At 36.1% G+C, this 23,151-nt stretch overlaps 1 protein-coding gene across 15 annotated transcripts in view; it reads right to left on the bottom strand.

Annotated features, from left to right (window-relative positions):
- LOC126832462 (homeobox protein Hox-C12a) overlaps window positions 1-19,111 on the bottom strand; it is a 45,261-nt gene extending 26,150 nt beyond the window's left edge. For 13 of the 15 annotated variants that reach the window (XR_007684714.1, XR_007684715.2, XM_050563252.2 and 10 more), the window contains exons 1-3: window positions 19,008-19,111; window positions 10,326-11,012; window positions 9,024-9,293 (exon numbers count right to left, since the gene is read on the bottom strand). Coding sequence is in view for 12 of the 15 variants with exons in the window: in XM_050563252.2 (XP_050419209.1) it covers window positions 9,024-9,293; window positions 10,326-10,968 (913 nt within the window). In the remaining 3 variants the exon portion in view is untranslated. Of the gene's footprint in view, window positions 783-1,227; window positions 2,038-9,023; window positions 9,294-10,325; window positions 11,013-19,007 lie in introns of all 15 variants that reach the window. The other 2 variants (XR_007684716.1, XM_050563247.2) reach the window with 2 other exon arrangements.
- Window positions 19,112-23,151: the final 4,040 nt, after the last annotated feature.

Here is a 23,151-nt window from a genome sequence, read left to right as displayed (position 1 = left end):
TTCTCATATGAAACACAGTTAGTTTAGTATATTTCCCTGGTGAAACTATAATTTTTTTTTTCATATTCTATTATTTCAATATGGTATTCAAGACCAATGGTGCAATATTACAAGCCACGTCTCGTCGTGGTTAGAGTCCCATCTTCAGATGATAAACATTGTAGACTGTTAAATAATCCTTTAGTTTTAACCAAAGGATAACTAATGTTGTTTGTTATGGTAACATAGATATACAATTAAAGGACAACTAATGTTGTCTGTTATGGTAACATAGAAATACAATTAATAACTTTTATAAAGTGAAAGTCTGCCATGAAGTAAGTCTTGGACATTTAGATCAGTCATGGGTTCTGACAATTATACAAAACGATTGTGTTTATTTAAGACTATGATCGACACTCAAAACAATCTTCCACTCTTGTCCACAATTTACATGTCCAAACCCCTTGTGTCCATTCTAATATATTTTTATAAAACCTAATCAGTCATAAACAATCCCTCTTTGTAACATCTAGTGTTCTTGCTGTTGATGTGCCTTTTATATGCAAAGGCATAGTTGAAACTCTTTCCACAACCTTCACAAGTATAAGGTTTTATATTCTCATGCATGTTTTTATGGCCTATAAGCTGGTTTCGACTTGTACAACCTTTCTGACAATACGGACAAGTATAGCGATAAATTCCTAAATGTGTGTTCATATGATCCTTATAACCTCGAATGGATTTGAACATTTTCTGACAAACATCACAAGTTAAATCAGACTCATCAGTCGGACCAGCAACTGAAAAAACGAAAAAAAATGAAATCAGGTCTGCAGTTTTAAAACTACATAAATTTGGCTAATACAGATTTTTAGATAGGGAGACAGAATAAGATGATGGATACGAGAGTTGTGTGGGAAAATGACTAAAAAATGCAAATATCTGCATTTTGTTGTTTATATAAAATCACCCATCCTCAGAGAGAGAGAGAGAGAGAGAGAGAGAGAGATTAACATCCACTGAAACAACTAGGTCATTCGGAACTAACACCCAGTTCAATTTTATTTCAATAATTTGCTAGTGTAGTGGATCAATCCTCGGAAGAGTAGATCCATTTGACGTTATTTCTACTTCACGAAAATAACCAATATATGATTTGTTTCCACGCATTCCCAATTTCAAGAAATTGATATATTAATTAGGTTTATAACAGATTGTTCATCCTTTGAAATCATTTGAACTGACCTTGTCAAACAATCAACAGCCAAAATACAGTATTTGTAATATTTAATTATATTTAGCACATTTAAAACTTTAAGTTCCCAAGTCTGTCAAGTTTTCAAATGTATAGTCTAAAACCACCTTTGTCTATTGATATACAGTGTAACACATAAGCGAATCATCTAATCTCCTGATATCCTATTACCGGTAGGGTTTTTATCCAAAGTCATTCAAGGATCCATTATATAACATTCCAGGAAAACTCCATGTTGCTAACACCTTTGAATTTAATGGCGATGCTAGATGGGGTATTTAAAAAATTGCAGCTGTTTATATTTACTTGTAATCTTTAATCCAGGACATCTTTATCCATGACATACTCAAAATTGCCTGTTTTGACTGGAAATTTTTGAAAATGTTGGGGATCTTTTGTAATATACTCCCCGCCACAACTGGAATAAAGATTTGGATTTTGTGCTGGTACTTTGTGTACTCTTATAACTCTGTCTTATGCTTAGAAGTACAGTTTCCTTGCATTTCATATTATTAAAAGAACATTGAATCAAGCGTTATCACAAATAAAGAGAGATCCATTTTTAAAACATTTGTTAGCCCGGATATGTCGTTTGAAAGCAAATTCATGAGTAAAACTGGTGCCACAAATTTCACACATATGAGGTTTAATGTTGGCGTGTTTGTTTAAATGACCTTCTAGATTCTGTTTACTGGTGTACGATTTATCACACATTGAACAGCGATAGTGGTACGCCATCTTCCCGTCTTTCCCTTCAATTTTTGATCGGTAATATTGCCCATATATGGATGTCAGATCATCTGCAAGAAGTAAAAGGAGAAGTGTCGGATTTATATTCATCGAATTGGCAAAATTTCAGAGAGAAGGTGAGAAATGGGGTTGGATGTCCTTTTCAGAACAAACACATGTTTATATTTAATAATTTTCTTGTGCACATGTCTTTTAAATAGAACACCTTTACCAACCAATGATCAACATTGTATTTAGCTTTTCTTAAAACAAAGAAACAAATTGCCCTCGTGAAATGTGAAGTATAAAACAAAGAACTAACATTATGCACACATCAGTTCAAAATTCTCTTAAAAGTTTTGTGCCGCGTGTCAATGCATACAAAGAATTCACAAAGGCAGACAGAAATATGCCATGCAGTGTGCTAAGAGGAAATTTTTGCCTACTCTTAAGTTCTAAATGTCAATGTTTCTTTTACGTACATGTACATGCCAACATGTGCACGGGACCGCGGTTTTTATCCCATCCAATCAACTAGACAGCATTCTTCCTTTGTCAACACCAGGATTGAATAATAGACCTCCTGGTTAGTGAGCCAATGTGGCTCTCCTTTCAAACAAAACACCATTTATAAAAATAATGTAATTGTAAATTATTAGGTTTGTGTCTTTTTTCATAGATTGGACGGAGGGTGCAGAAATCAGTTCTTCCGAGGAATTTTCCATAATGACATAAATTTATTCAAGTCTCAGAGAAGGGAGGATAATTTTCTAAGAAATGATTTAATTAGCATAAAATCTTGTCTTCTGTCAATAATAGAAAATCAACCAACACCATAATCACGACTGTGTAAAAGGTACAGTCAGAACAGTACAGTCAGAAATTAAAAATGAAACAAAATAACACAAAGTAGCCTATTAAGACTTTACATAAGGAAGGTTTATATAATTATTTGAAGATGACTAGTCCTGATTTAAGAAACAACTTTAAGCATAAGATTTTCCAAACGTACATTGTAATGTACTGTTCCCCAGTACAATTTCTTGCTACAATAGTTCAAAAATAAATAATGAAAAGTTAATATATTAAAAGTATCAGTCAAATTAAGTTGTGAGTGTATGATGTGTTCACAATATAGTCTTGACTCTCGAGTGTCAAGTACCATTGTTAAGATAATAATAAACAAAGTCTTGATTATCAACTTTTAAATCAAATTATTAAATGGAGATTGTGTTTTGATCCTTGAAAATCTACTATCCGATGGTCTCGGGAGTTGATTATGGGCTTTTCACGTGAATTTTATGTCTAATTAACAAGTCATATAACAAATTGAGGCCAAAAGAAAGACCTGCAATAGGCAGATTTAGCTTTTGCATAATGCATCTTTTAATCATTGCACGACAACATGTTGGGTATTCTTTAATGCGATACCACACACAGCTAAATTTACAAACTGGTATACAGAAAAACTATATCTTTATTTATTTTTAGATGTTTTAAAGAATAATTATAATGTTTATTTCAGTAACATACATGTATGTGATTTAAATGGTTTTGAGACCTATTAATCAAAGGTAATCTAAAAATAAATTATGAAAAAGAGCCCAAACACTATAAACCAAACTAATATGAGATCTTTTCAACGTAACATGCATCAAACTGCACCATTTTTTTAAAATAATTTAGTGACCTACCAATAAGTTTACTAAAAGATACCAAACTACAAACCAAAATCTACCCATATTGGCATAACATTAACATTCTTAAATTAATGAGGTATTTTAGAAGGGTAAGAACCCCATACACATTTTCATGACTTCAAACTCTTAATATCCAGTGAAGTTGTACATGTACATCATGTACAGTACATGTATTTGTTGCCTTTAACTGTGAAAACCTGGAATGACAATTGTCACTCAAAGGATGTGCTCACATCACTCTCACATGTACAATATTGTTATATACATGCCTAAATGTCAAAAGTTTGTGTTCCTGTAATAATATATGCACTGTAACTTTAAAAGCTTAACTTTTTTTATTTTTTATTAAACTGTTTACAGGGCTTGTAAACTGAATATTCACCATGAATATTAAATGTTTATATCCAAATCTTAGAATGGAGATAATCAAATCCAGTCAAAGCAGGAGCTCATCTAAAACTACCCTTGTTTAATTTTTGATCAAACTATTGTATACCATACCAATTTAATTTCCTGGGCTCAGCTAACAGATTTTTACTTGCCTATTCCATATTTCTCTTACATCACATTTTCTGCCACAAAAATATGATACGGTGAAGGCGATGAATTTGGCTTAAGACAGAAAAGGTGTGTCCGTTAAATTTCATAAAAGAAAGTCAGGGTCAAAGATTGCAACCCAGAGAATAACCCTTATTTTTAGAGACTAGATTATGGACTGAAAGTTCTTTATTTTCTGTCAACCAGTCATAATAATATCTGGTACTTAGATTTATTGTTATATGAAAGGACTTTTCCAGTTTACAAGAATATGAAAATGTATTGTATTTGGCACAAATAACCCTTGTACATGTGTAAGTAAATTATCCATTTTAAAAAACTTAAATGGTGATATTTTGTAGCATGTTAATGTAAAGGTTGTCTTGTTATAAACCATTTCTTCATCTGTTAATACAGTTATAAATCTCTCTTGACAAAATCTTGAAAGTTATTAAAAACTGAATTCAATCATTCCTGGAAACCCAACACCATCATATACAATGTATCCCACTGTTCTAGCTGTTTCCACCCACTTGATCAGTTTAATTGTGACAAATGGACTACTATGCATGTACATGTACACCTGGCATCAATCTGATTAAAACACAGATCTTATTTATTTCGTTTCGTTTTTTATAGTTCAAACTTTCGTTTTATTTATCTGTACTACACTAGGATCTAAAAGAGTTGTTATATAACCTGTCTTCTGGATGATGTGCGGGATTAGCCAACGAAACCATCTGTTACGGCAACTTCTTGGCGTGCAATGCACAGAACTGTGGGTAAACCACTAGAAACGTCAACGCTGATTTTTTATTCAATGTCTGACGTCATAGGGTCAATAGTTGCTCGTACGACCTGACACGACCTTTCACTACAACCGGTCAGATCTTCATGTAGTAGAGGCCATTGAAAGTATTAAAAAACGAAACGAAATATAGATTTGTATTTTAATCAGATTGGTCTTGCGTTTGCTTTGTGAAACTGGACTGTGAGCTTAGTTTAATGGACCCCTGACCCTTAAAATGACTAGATCTCTTTCAGTTTGGTGATTTTATTGGAATCCATATGTTGATTTGTTTAGACCATAGACAAAGGCAGTGGTGAGATATAACCTTTATCTTTCGAAACAAAACTCTTAAGCATTAAGAGTTAAACCATTATTCAAAACAACACATTAAATCAACCCAAATTAATATTTTATTTTGATCTGATCTGGAAGTATATCAAAGAGGTTTAGTTCCTTTAAAGGCTCAATACCACTCTTGTTGTAACTGAATAATATGTCCCAATCTTTATTCTGGTCAACAAATTGTACTATTTTACAATATTCCAATTAATTGATGATACAAATTTCATCTTAACACACCTTATTTAAAAAATTGGAAAAATTCAACTAAATGAGTTGAAAAGCCTGACGTAAAGCTTTTCAAATGTGACTTGGATTTAAAAATATTTTTGAACCCTTTGGACAAGTAAAATAGGATTTAATGGATAATTTACACAACAGGTAGGACACTAACACATCTAGTACTTAGAATAAGGCTATTTTTTATTTTCTGGAGCTGTCAAGCCAGCAAGAGTGTTATTGTCCCTTTAAGTAGTTGTTAATTTTTACTGTGGGTTGGGAAATGAACCTTTTTCTTAATCTCCAGAGAATTAAACAATATGATATGAACAAGGAGTGCAAGGGCCCTGGTTACCCATCACCATTCATGAATATCGTATATGTCAATCAATAAACAATTCCTTCGAAATCACCTCAAATTTGAATCTTTGCTGCACTGACTGCGAAATAAGACACAGACATATGAAAAGATTGCCAATATATTTACAGACCATCTGTATGCAGTATACCTTGTATATTTCATATTATACAAGACACTTTCAACACCAAATGTAACCATTGTCTTACGCGACTGGGGAATCTAAAATGGTTAATGCCTGACTGATGGATGATAAACAGCACAACATACTTTACGCCCTTTAGCAAATAGGCTAAAAACGGTCTATTATTGAGATAACTTCAGATCACATGCGTTTTTAACAAATCTTCATAATACACATACATTTATGATGATTTTATGAATAGCTTAATGTCATGCTACATTAGGAAGATATTTTTGTATTAGAAAGATCTGTGTATGATTAGTTATTTTGTTTAGGATGTGGTTTTGTTTATTTCTTTAGATTAAGAAAAAGATTCTTGGTGAACATCATAACAAAACAAAAATAAAATACATATATCTTGAATTTTCACATGTTTCAAAATTATTCCATTTTTGACATTACCTAAATTTAATCATCTTGACATCATGTTATGAAGATATATCTTTGACTTTTGATTTATTCCTGTGTTTTTAACAGCAATTGTTTTCTGAATGTTTAGACAGGAATTTTATTATCAATGGTAATATAATCTTATATCTGACCTTTAACCCTTGAAACTATGTAAATATTCAAGATACACTATTATCAATAGAAGATGCCTTGTTTGAAATAAAACAGTTTTACATAATTATTGTTCCAAAAATCATTGTATTCCTGAAGCTATGGTAACTTATAAGCATTTAACTTACTACAGTGATGTTACTAATGAGTTATCTTCCCTTGGATCTGCAATACAGACATACTAGGAACAAGGTGGACTCTTTAACTAGAATGTCCCGACTTCAAAAGCTGGCGTGGACCCAGAAGAGTTTTCAGGATTTTTCACGCCCGGTTCTCATTCTGACAAGGAAAAGTCATTCGGAGAGTACGAAAACCTGTAGTCCGCTTGTCTACACACCTACACACATTGGCAGTTGGAGTTTGAAGACTATGCGGAAATGATACTGTCCAGACAAAATTACACCCTGTGTATTATACATGTAACTAAAGAAATGAAGTATTGTGTTGACAGCAAGTTAAACCTCATTCCATACAACCAGACTCATGTCACTTGTGTACACATTGTTAAGATTTATTAGTTGCTTTGAATGACAGATATGATACAGCTTTATAACTTCCTGTTTTACGGAGGGACTAGCCTAGTTTACTTATCACCTACAGGGTCATGTTTATCGATAAATAGTGGATCTTAATGCATCAATTCATTGTTCATTATGGAAGTGCATAATTACTACGGATGAAAATAAACATACGGCCGGGTCATGAGAAACAGACAGTTAATTAACTGCGGCCTGAGTAATATATAAAAGATATTGGTTTAATAGAAATACGAAATAAAATTCAAAGGACTGAATCGCCAAAGAAAACAATTGTTTCTATGACAATTTCTATCTAAATGTAGTTTATTTAATTACATGATAATGTTTATTACCATTGCTTCAGGAATATACAGATTCCTGTGAAATCTCTTCAAGAGAAAAGTTTGATATATTTAATGTAGGACTTCAGCTCATTAAACCCACAGTTTACCAGAATCTGATTTATTATTAAGTAAATACTGATTCAAAGTATAAACTATTTAAACATGTTTTTACATAGAAAACCAAACTGTCTGATCTAATTCTTATTAACTTGTGATGGCATACTGACAGTTGAAATCAGTAACCGTTAGTCAAGAACAAATCTATCAAAAACTAAAGTCCTACTCCTCAATAAGGCCAAACAAAAAAAAATATTCTGGTTCTCAGATAACACTGCATCATCAAAAATGGGCTGTGTCACATAAAAACAAAGTTAATAATTTCTGCTAGTTCATATTCCCTTCGATCAATGGTAGTAACTCTATTGAACGTTTCTTGGTAACAGGAAATGAAAAGTAGACTCAGCTATCAAGTACGTAACGATGGGAAACAATATTGACAATCACAAACAGCACTGGATAATTTAATGTTAATGTAAAGATGACATCAATTTTGCTGTCAATCTGTCTTTTATTATGATCAAAGTGCCTTATATTTTCCAGAGAAATATGACCAAGAGAGATGACCGAAAATATTCTCTGCTGTGGAGATTGATGGGTCAGACTTCAATTTAAATCACCAGTAAAACTAAATCCTGTTTTAACAATGAGTATGGTATCGATACCACGTAATGGTCGCCAAAATAAAAGTCTACGGTTTTGAAAACATTTTTCCAGGAGTTAATGTAGATATTTTCAAATTCTTACTTCTTTTTTGTTGTTCTTATTAAGAGTTGGATAAATATAAACTCTATAATTATTTTTTGTGTGTCTTAAAAATGAAAAACTAGCTAGATTTTGACAAAATCAAAAAAAAAAACCACCCTCCCAGATAAATTTTTTCAAAAGGATTGTCTGAGAACCAGAATATATTTTTTTTCTGTGGACTAAAATAGAAATTCTATATGTAGGTTTAAATTGATAGAGGAACCAAACAGAAAATATTTCTAAAGGGTTTCAAAATGATCTAGAAAATAAGTTTTTTGTTGCATTTTTATTGTCTTCTTACATTGTAATTTATGGTTTGTACAGATTAGTTTTCTTTATATTTTTTTAGGAATTTTCAGCATCATTTCAAGGAATTTTCAATGCCTAAGGATATTTGTAGCTGATCAATGACTTTTTTTTTATAGTTGTCTCCCTTTATCAACATTGAACAACCATCCATAGACCACCACTACTATCATTCTTAGTTCTTGCATACCCACCAAATTCTGTCACATTGAAATCATTTTTATATAATTTCATTTCAAGTTCTATTTCAAGACCACAAACCCTTTTCAAGGATCTGTACAACCCAAGTAATTATAAAAAAAAATATAAAATCTATCTCAGGTTTTCAGAATTGTGTCTGCTGATTTCAAATCAAGGCATCTTCATTGATATAGACATAAAATAAAACTTGACCTACCTGGGAAATTGGGGGACGCTGTAGATTGACTGCCTGAATGTTCACCCATCCATGGTGGTCTTAATCTTGGACTACCTCCAGGAATCATGGGGGAAAATTGAGGTTCAATATTTGAGTCATGAATAAAAGGTTTTTGATCTATTGAAGACGCTGATGATGTGGTATTATTATTAGCTGTAATATCAGGAATATTTAAAGCTGATGTCACTAAGGTGTGATTAGAATGTAAACTGATAGGAAACGCTGTAGAAAAGTCTATTGAATCTGTTTCTGAAAAATAAAATTGTAACAGTATGTACATATACACATAACTACATTATTTAGGAACTATTGCAAAAGAAAATAGAAGACCTAGGCTCATATTCCTAAAAAATTTAAAACAGGCATTATGCAAGAGCTAAATCTGCCTATTGCAGGTCTTTCTTCAGGCCTTAAATGTTATATAAATTATCAATAAGACATTAATTAACATGACAAGACCATAATCAACTCTCGAAGCTATCGGATGGCTCTGATTTTGAAGTAGATTAGAACTTAAAATGGATAATCAAGACTTTGTTTAATATCTTAACAACAGTAGTAATGAAAATCAAAGCTACACTGTTCAAACTGTGATAACGTGGCTCAGAGGGAAGTAATTGGGCTGCAATTTTCCTCATATTTTCTTTTCATTATCTATCTTTTAACTATTACATGTAAAGTGAGATATGTCAGCTTTTTATCTAATCTTACATAATGCCCCTTTAATAATGCAATCCTTTCATTGGCCAAGAGCTAGAATTTGTACTTTGATTTTTATTCTATTTTCTCAACCAATGAAAAGGCATTATCCTTATAATATTCTAATTTAAGTTGTTGTGAATAAGGCCCCTGGGATCATAACCTAGTCGTACATGTACCCGGTTTTAACATGTGAAATTCGTCAGGCAGCTAAATGTGACTTATTTCATAAGATCTCAGATCGATGCACATGTTAAAAAAAACCTAGCCCTAGCTATTTTAGTAGACAGTAATAACAGTCTAACAGGTCATTTATTTTCCAACTGGTCTCAATCCCTCCAGTCTTAATTTATCTCTGCTTCAACTACAACAAATATTGATCTGAAAACAGTTATAGCTGAAGGACAGGAAAAATGATCAACAAGTGGACTAAGACATGCCTGATACACCATTGAAGGATCGACCAGTTGCATACACGTTGGACGGAATCGTAATCAGATCAATTTCTGTTGCAAGCAGACAAACTGGGTTGAAGTGAACATTACTAGACTTGAACGATTTTCTTATTGGGTTGAAACTTACCAGTAGTGAAAGAAGTCGAGCCAGTTCTGGAAGAGGGATCATTGTTACCTCCTCCTCCATCCATATCACAACCTCCACTACTGCTACCACTTATAAATTCTTTTTTCACTTTTGTCAAATCAATTTCTATTGGACTTTTTTGCACTGAATTAGAAGTTTCCTGAGAATGTCTGCTACGTGAATTGGGTGAAAAGGGTGAACGATACGTGGAGGATTGTCTGGATTCACTATGACCTCCTGGGTCAGATAATCTGGGTATTTTAGGCTCTGGAGGATAATGTCCTTGGTGATCACGTTTCGTATTGTTTACGTCTGTGCTTTGTCTACGAGGGAAATCATCTCTAGATTGTGATCTCTGTAATCGAGGAGACATTTCATTAGTATTTTTCATACTCTGTTCTTTCTCCTTTTTTTTCACACCAACTTCTGCATGAAAACTATTACTTACAAACACTGTCGACGAGGATTCATTTCTACAAACTTTTTCGTTAACGATATAGTTTAATTTTGTACAACTGTCAACGTTTAAGTACAAGTGTCCGATAACTTCCACATTTTTATTAAAGTCAACGTTACTGTGACACAAAACTTGTAAATTCTTCACAACCGAGTTGATAAACTTCTGTGCTACTTCGTCATCCATTTTGAACCAATTTTAACTGTTGAAAATATCTACTCACTACAATACTGCAAGTAAAAATATAACAATATACATTGAAATGAAATAAAATGAAATGAAATGGGGTTTAACATCCTACTGTTTTGCTCCGAACTGGGCTAATGAAGACAGGCATACGCCATACAGTGTGCTATGAGGGAAATTTTGCCCGGACAGCGGCACTACGGCCTACTCTTATATCGAATTCCAGCTGTCAAGGGATCTTTTACATGCACACCAATGTGTACACGCGACCTTGGTTTCCATCTCATCCGAATGACTAGACAGCATCACTGACGGGGGGGGGGAAACCACGCCAGAAGACAGGCATACGCCATACAGTGTGCTATGAGGGAAATTTTGCCCGGACAGCGGCACTACGGCCTATTCTTATATCGAATGCCAACTGTCGAGGGATCTTTTACATGCATGCCAATGTGTACACGGGACCTCGGTTTTTTCTCAAATGAATGACTAGACAGCATCACTGACAAGGGGGGAAACCACACCAGAAAATCTGGGTGAACTTTCTCGGCCAATGCAGGGATCTAACACCCGACCTCCAGGCTAGCGAGCCAGCGTCTTACCCACTTAGCCACCGTGACCCCCCCCCCCAATGTAGATTGAGGTAGATGTATTATCATGTACATTTTAAAGTAATGTTGTAAACGTGACAAAGATTCTCTGTGGTCATAATGGACGTTTAGCTTACACATGCATGTGTTTATATGGGGGTATACATGTATGTAGGCCAGTCTATGTGCATTCCGTCCTCTTTGTAGTAATATTGGACTTCTCTGTTGTGTTTCATTTGTGATCGTAAATAAAACTACAGGTTAGTTTGTTTCAACAACTCTATTAAAACCGCTGGGCTTCGATGTTCATCGTTCTCAATAAAGTATAGATGATTACTGCTCGGAAAGTCTGGGTGAGCTTTGACGAATTTCGCTCATAGACTGACCTAGGCATTAATTTCCTTCCCAAACATGGAATAAACATCCCCATTCCCCAAAGACCAGAGGGAGAACATTACCTTATTTGGTCTATCAAACACATGTCATAAACAAGTTAGTATTTGATGGATACTTGGAGAAGGGTAAGGATTTTACCAAAACATCACTGTTTTGTAAATATATCACTCAATTTCATTTAAAGCGAGAATTTCATATTTTCTAAGAAAGTCAAAACATAATTATTTCTATGTCTTTTGCTCAATAGGTTATCAACTCACTATTATACGATCATAGGTGTCATTCTCACACTTAAAACTCATTTACACAGGAAATAACAACACAATTACCTCCCTTGTTTTCCTATTGAAAACAATGGTCAGCCATTTCCTCAACGTTGGAATTTGAAGTTGAAAATGATATTTTTGCCAATTTCTCAGCTGGCAATAGTGAATTATAGGATTAATAGGATTATTCTTTAACAAGATAGGACTGTTTATGGATACCATCTATTTTAAGGCTTTATTTTAAAAATTTTTAAAAATATAACTTAAAAATTTGAAATCTCCGCTTTAATATGTGTGATTTGACTCTATAGAAAGTATGAACCAAGTAATTAGTTAATAAGGACCATAGTATTATATCTTATCCTTTATATACTATAATACTTAGTGTATCTAGTTTACATGTATTTAACCTGTGTTTTACCGAAGTTGATGTTGCTGAGGAAAATTTGAGAAGTGATTGTTTGATATAAGAACCCTGTGGCTAGCAATCTGATTGAAAAACAGATCCTATTGCGTTTCGTTTTTTATAGTTCAAAATTTCGTTTTGACTTGTCTTTACTATACTTGGATCTGTACGACCCAACACGACCTTCGAGTACAACTTCATGTAGTGTAGGCCATCGAAAGTATAAAAAAACAAAATGAAATATAGATGTGTATTTTAATCAGATTGTTATGGCTAGTTACTGGGATGTGTAGAGAGAGACCCCATAACCCATTGTTGGCCTTTACGGCCATTGCAGGTCGGTACTGGGTTGAAAGAAGTAGGTGTTCGTTTTTCCTTCTGTAGAATAAATTTTTTTTACAATAGTAAGCAAGGGATGTTTTTTTTTTAATGAAGTTAAAGTGATTTGTATAATAAAGTGAGTAACCCCTCTTCAAATAAGGTCAAACTAATATTTTACTAAATACATGTACCACAGAAACACATTATTAGATAGAAACACATTATTACTAATTAGACAGAAACACATTATTAGACAATCTGTTTAGTGTTTTGAGTTAAGTTGCCAGGCAACAAAATATACACCCACACCGTAAGGATGTAACAGTTCAAAATGTTTGAACCTGTTAATTGGTTGTTAAAAACCCAACCGCGACCGGTTTACTGATTTATTTACATTTAATAAAAATAGTTTTATCAAACTAACTGTTGCACCATATACTCATATAGCATTTAAATTAATCATCAGTACAAATTCCATTGATATTTCATTTCTCCATCTTACACTGTACTTTGATGGGTCAAGCTACATGTATAGGTCACGCTGTACTTTGACAGGTCACATACAGACCAGATGAAACCAGGTGGATTTTAAAATAAGCCCACCAGAATCTTTATAAGATTGGTTATGCCATAAATATTTGAAAGCACACCTTTGCATTTTTAAATACAAAATAAATTTGATTTTTTAACATGTCAGCTATTTCCAAAGAATTTGGTACATGTTTGTTTCACAATCCATGCTGTATGGTACCAGTGACCATGGAGCTGGAGTGATAGTATAAACAAATTAACTGTCCTGTCTATTTTAATAGTATTGCATCACATCAAACTGTTTTGTTTCCTTTTGAGATTTTGTTTATTGAGTGACCAGGTTAATAAATAAAGTAAAACCTCATGCTTGGCAGCCAGTGCTAATAACTATACAAAACTTTGTCAGATATATAATGATATGGAGAGAGAGAAAGAAATAGGGTTTAACGACCACTCGACACAAACTAGGTCATTTCGGGACTAACTCATGGTTTAATTTTATTTTAATAATTCGCTTGCGCTTAGGGGTCTTTGTCAGTGGGAGGAAACCGGAGGACCCGGAGAAAACCCTACTCCATGGCATGTACAGCCGGGGATTCGAAACCACGCCAGTTGACTCAATGACAGGCTTTATGATACAGCGCGTAGGGGTGATGATTTTCCGTTTCAGAAAATAGCAAATTCCGTTTTAAGTATTTTTAATTCCGTTATTTTCCGTTTCAGAGCTGACCATATTCCGTTTTTTCGAGATAAAATGTTATTTTATGAATAAATGAATAAAACATCTTAAAATGCCTTTTATTACAAAACGGATCATTTTAAACCAATGATAACAAATGTTGAATTGTGAATGACTTGTAATGTTCAATGACTAGTTATTCTTTAAACCTGTTTCCCGAATTAAATAACAGAAAATTACATCTTGTGAGCTCGTTTCATCTTTTTAGCTGACAAAGCCATTTTTCTCAGCTGCTAGTTGTAGTCGCGATTTATCCAGACATCTTTGTAGTTACTACCGTTTCTTCGAGAAAAAGGACTGGATTCACAAGGCTACGGTATATTTCTGATGTCACGTGGTTAATGCGGATAAACACGAGTCACAAGCCCGGCAGTAAAATAAGAAGTAAATGAAACGATTTTTACTTTTATGAAGTGACAGAAGTTTTTTTTAAGACATATATACTATTCAAAAAAAGTAGGGGATATTTGATTTTGGGGGCATAATACTAAAATATGCAAATGACTACGAAAAAAATCACTATAGAACCTAACAGAAGAAACATTTCCAGTTACATGTGACGCCCAAACGCACCAATAGCTACCGCATGGAATGCAGGTGATGCTTTGGATCATCGTGGGGGTCCAACCCAAGATTTGCACGACTCTGACTTTGAATGTTACAGTCATTGTGGCATTGAATTCCAGGGTGGAAACATCAGTTTAATTGTTTTAGTGACCAGAAAACAAATTTTGATATGCGTCGGCTTACCCAAAATGAAAGGTTACGTGCCCTTGGCATGCTACAGATCGGCCCAACACAGGCGGTTGTGGCGCGGACGATGAATGTTTCTCAGTCTGTCATAAGCAGGCTATGGTCCAGATACCGTGATACACAATCTGTACAGGACAGACCACGCTCAGGTAGACCAAGGGCGACAACTCAAGCCCAGGATCGATTTATCCGTACCTTGGCCTTGAGAAATCGTGTCATCACAGCAAATCAGATCAGCGCTCGTCTTCAAACAGACACTGGTGTGAGAGTGAGTGGCCAGACGATTCGGAATCGACTGCATAGGGGTCACCTTCGCGCCCGACGTCCTCGCGTGATCCCTTGTTTGAGAGATCATCACATTCAGACAAGACGTCGTTGGTGTAGGGATCGTCAACACTGGGATAATCGACGCTGGAGCAATGTGATGTTTTCAGATGAGTCAAGGTTCACTGTTGATTTTTTGGACAGACGTAGGAGGGTGTGGCGTCGTCGAAACGAGCGCTTCCAAGACGTTAACGTCATCAGACATGATCGATTTGGGGGTGGTTCTGTTATGGTGTGGGGAGGCATCACTGTTGCTGGAAGAACGGCTTTACATGTTGTTGCAGGGCGTGTTACAGGCCAGTACTACCGGGACAACATCTTGGCAGTCCATCTTGTGCCGTTCGCACGACGTCATGGCCGCCGTTTCATCTTCCAGGATGACAACGCAAGATGTCACAGGGCCAGGATCGTTACAGGTTACCTCCAACAACAGAACATCACCACATTACCTTGGCCAGCACTGAGTCCCGACCTCTCCCCCATCGAGCATGTCTGGGACATGCTTGGACAGAGGTTACGTCAACGTCAACAACGTCCTGCCAATGTCCAAGAACTTGCTGCTGCGTTGCAACAGGAATGGGACAATCTGGACCAAAATGACCTTAGATGTCTCATTAGGAGTATGCCACGTTGGATCAATGCTTGTTTGGCAAACAGAGGAGGATTTACCCGTTACTGACTTGGTTGTGATGCTGTGGTAACTTTGCTGTTTGACCCCGGATATCATTTTACCCTTATAATGGTCAGTCGGTGCCTTACTTAGTCTAACGATCATTTGGAATAAATCGATGAATGTGAACTTCATTTCATTTTGTCATTTGTTTCTTCGTCAGTTTCATTAGGTGACTTTAATAACACTTAAAAATCAAATATCCCCTACTTTTTTTGAATAGTATATATACATTACAATGTTTAATTCAAGTTAAACTACAGAGTAATTTTATACAGGGATACATGAAAGACAGGTTTTCGTTTCGATTAAAATTATGATTCCTAAATGATGAAATGAAAGTAGCTAAATACTAAAATAGACAGTAACAAAACCACGCGATATCATTCAATATTTCCGATTTTTATGAATAAAAAGATGAAATACTTGGATAACTGCAAAATTGTTTTGAGTTTGTGTTTAGTATCAGCAAATATCGGCTTTTCCGTCTTTTTCCGTATGAGATTTCAAATTCCGTTTTGAGTGGACAATTCCGCGATTTCCGCGATCACGGAAAATCATCACCCCTAAGCGCGCACATGCTAACCATTCGGCCATCCACACCCCCCCCCCCCATGATATGGAAACGAATATCATTTAATAATTTTGAACCGGTTCACCAGTGCAAATGAAACGTGACCAGTTAACCGATTACATCTTTAGTCATCAGTGCAGTTAATAGCAGTTGTCATAGTTTTATTCTTTCGGAAGGAATTGGAGCTTTTCAAAGACATGTAAAACTGAAAGACCGTAACAAACCATAAAGTATTTATTAGAAATAATTAAAATATATTAAGTTTCTAGTCTTTAGTACAGTTAACATTTATCATACAAAACATTAACTGGTAGAGGTAATCGGAAAATAGTATAGCTGTTCAACTAGTCATGCGGTTAATTGAAATGCTGCTGTTAGGGGTTTCAGGTCATGTGACTTTAGCATGAAATCAAGACATTCTGCTGCTGACATTCAGCCCACTTTCAATTTACGATTTTGAATTACTATTTCATTTAAATGTATTATTAGTGATTGTATTGTAATACTTTAATACCAATCTCAATATCTGAAAAGATTCTGACTCAAGAATTATCAAAATGTAAGCAAAATTACAGGTTATGTGCTGGAGACACTCACGGGAAAATACCACCCTGACGTCGCATGGCCAGGGATTTTCCATCAACGAGATTTGCTACAGCTCACTTCATTGGTGAATCTGCACCTTAGTTTTTGTGGGATTCTAACATTAGGCCAGCCAAACTATAGATAACATTTTTGTGATTATTATGGTGCATGATACTACGGTAAAAAGATTATAAATATTTAATATATCCTCATTCAAGTTTTTTTAAGATTTTTATAAATTTTACCTGCCGATAACATACGGATTTCAGTTTTAAAATTGGTGAGGGCAATGCTGAAGAGGAAATACCACTTATGATGTCACTCAGACTCAGATATGACTTGGCACGCACTGACAGAGCATTTTGATTACATTATTGAAATATGGAAATAAAATTGAACCATATGTTAGTCCCGAAATGACCTAGTTTGTGTCGAGTGGACATAAAACCCAATTTCTCTCTCTCTCACATTATTGACTTCGGTCTCAGATTTTAAAATTTAATAACTTTGGATCTAATTAGAATATTTTAATGAAATAAAGTTTTTTGGGGTAGTATTTTATGCATATTTTCACAAATCTAAAACATTGACCTGAAATGGTTCTACTACTGATGTCTTCCATCTTGCTCCAGCCACTGTAGTGAACCATTCTAAGGTCTTCCTTTTTGTAGCCATTTGACTACAAAGATGTTACTGGCCTATAACTCTCTTAATTTCCAATTACACTGACCCCAAACTGTACTGCACATAGCTTAACATATAATTAATCAATTCCCATTGAAATAAAGGTGAAACCTTAACACATAATTATATGATTTGATTAGACCCAAATGCTATGCGAAATTTCTGTTAATTTTAAGTTGCTGCCGAACCAGAATCTCATGATTTTATGTCACTCGAAAATACAGAAATGAAATGAAATGGGGTTTAACGTCCTACTGTTCTGCTCCTAAACTGGGCTAATAAAGATAGGCATACGCCATACAGTGTGCTATGAGGGAAATTTTGCCCAGGCAGCGGTGCTATGGCCTACTCTTGTATCGAATTCAAACTGCCAAGGGATCTCTTACGTACACGCCAATATGTACACGGGTCCTCGGTTTTTCGGCCTATCCGAACGACTAGACTGCTGTCCTTGTCAGGCCCTCCGTCCTGCATCACTGACAAGGGGAAACGATGCCGGAAAATCTGGATGGACTTTCTCGGCCAACCCAGGGATCGAACACCCGACCTCCAGGCTAGCGAGCCAGCGTCTTACCCATTACCAACTTAGCCACGTGATCCCCCTCGAAAATACAGAAAACTGTTTGGTAAGATCAGATTAAGATTTCAGTGCTCCACTCTTCACTATTTGTAACATAAATACTTATTTCCATGCAAACTGTGATGTGTTGAAACTGTTTGGTAAGATCAGATTAAGATTTCAGTGCTCCACTCTTCACTATTTGTAACATAAATACTTATTTCCATGCAAACTGTGATGTGTTGAAAATTTGTAGCCGCGGATAAGGCAGCACGCTGGTACAATATTGTACTATTGCAGTATTGTACCTACTGAAACCCCTACAGTACTACTCACTAACTCAGTGTCGTCTAAGAAAAAAGCTCCTCACACTGCACGTAACAAAAACAATAAACCCAAGAGCAAATAAACTAAGTACACCACAGTGTCGGAGACAAGAGTCGACACTTTACGTCAATCAGTCCTGATTCACTTTGTAGTGATTGCATTTCAGTGAAACGTTCATTATTTTGACAATTTAGTCAATCCGTAATTTTTGCATGCAGAAAAATTTTCTGACATCTAACCCCTAATCGCCTTCAAAAATGCAAGATATCATAGAATGCTTCTTTGCCTAAGTTACTAGAGTTGACTTTACTTACTTATGCAGTATTTTAACTATAAATTTGACAACATTTAACGTGGTATCATCGGCAAAGAGCCCGTTGTCGTGTTTCCGCCTTTGTTCAGGTTCACGCGCGTCACTTCCGGTTAATACAATAATAATTTCGGATCGGTTTCAGAATAGGGCCAGTTACTGATGGGGTGTTGGTGTTATGAGGCCGTTCCGCGTTCCGTTATTGAATGAACTTTTAAACCAAAATTCTGTTTTCAGCATAGAAACGCTAGGACAGAGAGTATTGTGTTATAAGTCCTTCCTGTACCGTCTGAAAGAAAAAGAGCAAAATGTGTGAGGTGTTTAAAAATGTAGTTGTCTCCCTTTAACCATGCCGCGCTGGGCCTACGCGTCCTGAATTTTTAGTAAAGCAGGAAAAACGTCGCTGCAGTTAGGTTCGGTTCCTTCTGGAAGGGTTCCGACTGAAACCGCATTAGATGTAGCACATAAAAACTATTTCATAACAGCTGAGAACTGATTTATCATTTTTGCTGTTACTTTTATTTCTGTTGTTCATTATTAAACACATGGAAGCTAGATAACATGCATATTCAATCACTTGAATATCGCATTGTTGTATAGTGTGCATATCTACCAATATTTGCAAAAATGACAATGCTAAATTCGCCCTAAACAAATATATAAGACGGTTGCCAGCCAAATTAGTCAAACCGCTGCGGTAAAAATACGTCCGTTGGCAACGTTTTGTTTGACCGAAGCCGTGTTTTAACTATCACCTAACTAAATCCTAAACAGCATTAGACAGTGTAACAAATATGAAATGAGCAGGATCTTGTGAGCGATAAACGGGGTGTGAAGTGTCAAACTTAGAAAGTGACCTACCTTTCTGCACTAAACGAGGTAATTAAGATGGACATACACCTTGCACTATGTGCTATGAGGGACATTTTGCCCGGACAGTAGCGTTTTGGTCTACTTGCCAAGGATTCTTAACCGATCCATATTTTTCTAATGATAACACCACTGTCTGACATGGAAATGAAACGAAATGGGGTTAATGAACGTCCTACTGTTCTGCTCCCATACTGGGCTAAGTGAAGACCGACTACGCCATACAGTGTGCTATGAGGGAACTTTTTCCCGGACATACTTTTAAGTCTAATTTCGACTGCCAAAGGTTATTTTACATGTACGCCAATGTGTAGACGGGACCGATGGATGGGGTTTTCGTCCAATCTGAACGATCATACGTTGTCCCGGCATCACTGACGAGGGGAACCACTTCTCGGCCAACGCCGGGATCGAATACGGGACCCCCCAGTTAGCGAGTCATCGCAGCTCCCTAGAATTGGCAAACTGCAGCGTTGATGTTTCAACTTGAAAATGATATATTTGTTAATTTCTCAACTGACAAATTTAATTATGTTATCAATAAGATAAATGTTCAACAAGTTGGGACTATGTATAGATCCCATGTGTTTTGAGGATTTTTTTACTATATTTTTAACATGTGACGTAAAAAAAAAGGTCAATTTGGTACACTCGTCGAAACATGATATGATCTCTGGGTGAAATCCTATTCATCAGGCCCGCCGAGGGAATTATTATGTGTCTGGACAAGACAAATTTGCGCAACAGTTTAAGATCATCTCAGTGGTTTGTAGATTACAATTTGTATTCAGTGAGTACTGGTCTAACAGTTCAAAAGCAACTCAATAGTTCGTAGATAAATCTTTATTCGGCGAGTACAGGTATAGCAGTTTAAAATCAACTCAATAGTTCTTAGATTAGTCCAGGGGCGGATTGGGGGCGGGAACCGGCCCGGGTTGCCGTGTCGGAGCGGCCACTTTTACTGACCGTGGTGCCCGGACGGGGGGTCCCCGGGGAAAATTTTATATCTGATTATAACCTCTGTCAAATATCTCATAAATCGACTAATTTAGGCCAAAACCCCGACCTGCAAGTAATTTACAACCATCAACCTGTGAAATTATCATATCGTCATATTATTAACTAACATATTATCATTGTATCGTCAAGAGTCAAGAGTATTTAACTGGTTAAAAGTGGGACTAGTTGAGAAAATTTTGACCATTTGATTAACCAGTTATGAATATTGAATAACAGGTGGCCTTGACGGAGTGGGAGCGGACATGCATAGGCGTACGGGACAAAATTCATTTTTGAATTTTTGGAAATGGGAGGCCATTTCCCGCAATTTGAGACCATTCCCGTTCCCAATTCTGTAATTTCATCTCATAAAATAACGAGTTAATATTCAGCCAGCAGACCAGCTATCATCAAATTTTGCTGAGGCCTTAAAATTGAATATTTTTGTAGTTACGAACCATCGGCAGACGTTTCTGGCATATCCCCACAAACAGGGTGCAGGTGACTTAATAATAAGTAAATTTGCGGGCGACAGTGTCGGGTGAATCCGTAGAAATTTTCGGATGAAATTCGGAATCCCCATTGAAGGATTCCGAATTCCGGCCCACACCCAGCACACCCGACCCAGAAAGTCTATTATACCAGCCCATTCCAGACTCCAGGGATGGCCACCGGCCACATACAACATGATCATCATCGCTCCATGGCCGGTCCAATACCCACCCTCCCCCCATATAATGTTCAGCAGAAAAGGTTTTTTTAGACGAATTGGACAAAAATATTTTTTTCATTTTTTGTCCGACCGGTCCAATCCGCCCCTGGATTAGTCTTTTTCGCCGAGTACTGGTTTAACAGTAGTTAACAGATTAATCTGTAATAAACACAAAAATATTACGTGTTTAAAGCATGATGATGCTTGAAAACGCTGAGAGAATCCTTAATGAAACGTCGCTTTAATTAAATAGTAATTGTCTTCCATGTAAAGTTTTTGTGTCAATTGCTAAATGCCACTCAAAGAAGAGATTAATCTGTATTCAGTGAGTGGTAATATAACAGTTTAAAATCCAATCTAGTTAGTAGATTAATCTGTATTCAGTGAAGTACTAGTATAACAGTTTAAAGTCAAATCTAGTTTTTGGACCAATCTGTATTCAGGGAGTACTATTATAACAGTTTAAAATCAACTCAATTTGGTTAATGGATTAGTAGATCAATCTGTATTCAGTGAGTACAAGTATAACAGTTTAAAATCAACTCGGTATCAATCTGTATTCAGTGAGTATTAGTATAACAGTTTTTGACACCCCCCCCCCCCCCCCAACTCACACACACACACACCTATGCAGTGACTTTGCAAAATATAGGATTTCCAAGTTTCCCCTTGCATTCAGTGGCGGCGATAGCCGCCGGTGGTTGGAGGGGCAAAGCTGGGCCAAAGTCAAAGGTTAAGGGGGTAAAGGCACGAGCTTCAACTAGGGATGTGTGTGGGGGGGGGGGCTATCCCAGAAATATTTGAAAATCAGGCTGCCGGAAATGCAGTTTGGCAGTATTTTAGGGACTGAACCTTGAGATAAAGTGCTAAACGAACGGACTTGTGAACCTCGACAAAGCCCACTCAGGAGCGCCAAAGTAAGGAGTCCTTACAGAGAGTATGGGTGACCTCCCCGAGACAAATTTGAAAAATAGACTGCTGGAAATGCTGTCTGACATTATTCAGGCACCGTCTGTCGCCTGATCAATGGTTTATCTGACCATAGAAGAAAGTGTCAAACGAACGGACATGCGAACGTCAACGAAGCCCCCTCATGAGCTCGAAAGTAGCGAGTGCTTACGGAGGGTATTGGGGACCTCCCCAAGAAAATTTTGAAAAATAGACTGCCAGAAATGCCGTCTTACAGTATCCAGACACCGATTGTCGAGATAAATAGAGCTGATCAGATGTCGCCTGTTCACTAGTTTATTCGACCTAAGAGAGAACATTGTCAAACGAACACGAAGCCCCCGGAAGTGCAGTCTGGTAGCATCGCAGGCACTGATCTGGTCGTCGAGATAAATAGAGCTTACCAGATACGATCTATCGCCAAATCACTAGTATATCCGACCAGAGAGGAAAATGTCAAATGTCGTCGAGATAAATAGAGCTGACCAGATACTGTTCGTCGCCTAACAGTGAGGGAGGTGTCAAATGAACGGAGTTGAACCTATACACAAAAACTTTGAGGATCGTAAAAAGCTTTTCCCAAGTTGTTCATCTGTTATTGTTTATAGTAGTAGGTTTA

The sequence above is a fragment of the Patella vulgata genome, chromosome 9 (assembly GCF_932274485.2).
Source record: "Patella vulgata chromosome 9, xgPatVulg1.2, whole genome shotgun sequence".
Taxonomy (NCBI): domain Eukaryota; kingdom Metazoa; phylum Mollusca; class Gastropoda; family Patellidae; genus Patella; species Patella vulgata.
Note: the sequence above shows the minus strand (reverse complement) of the source record. Positions and strands in the feature narration are given on the sequence as shown.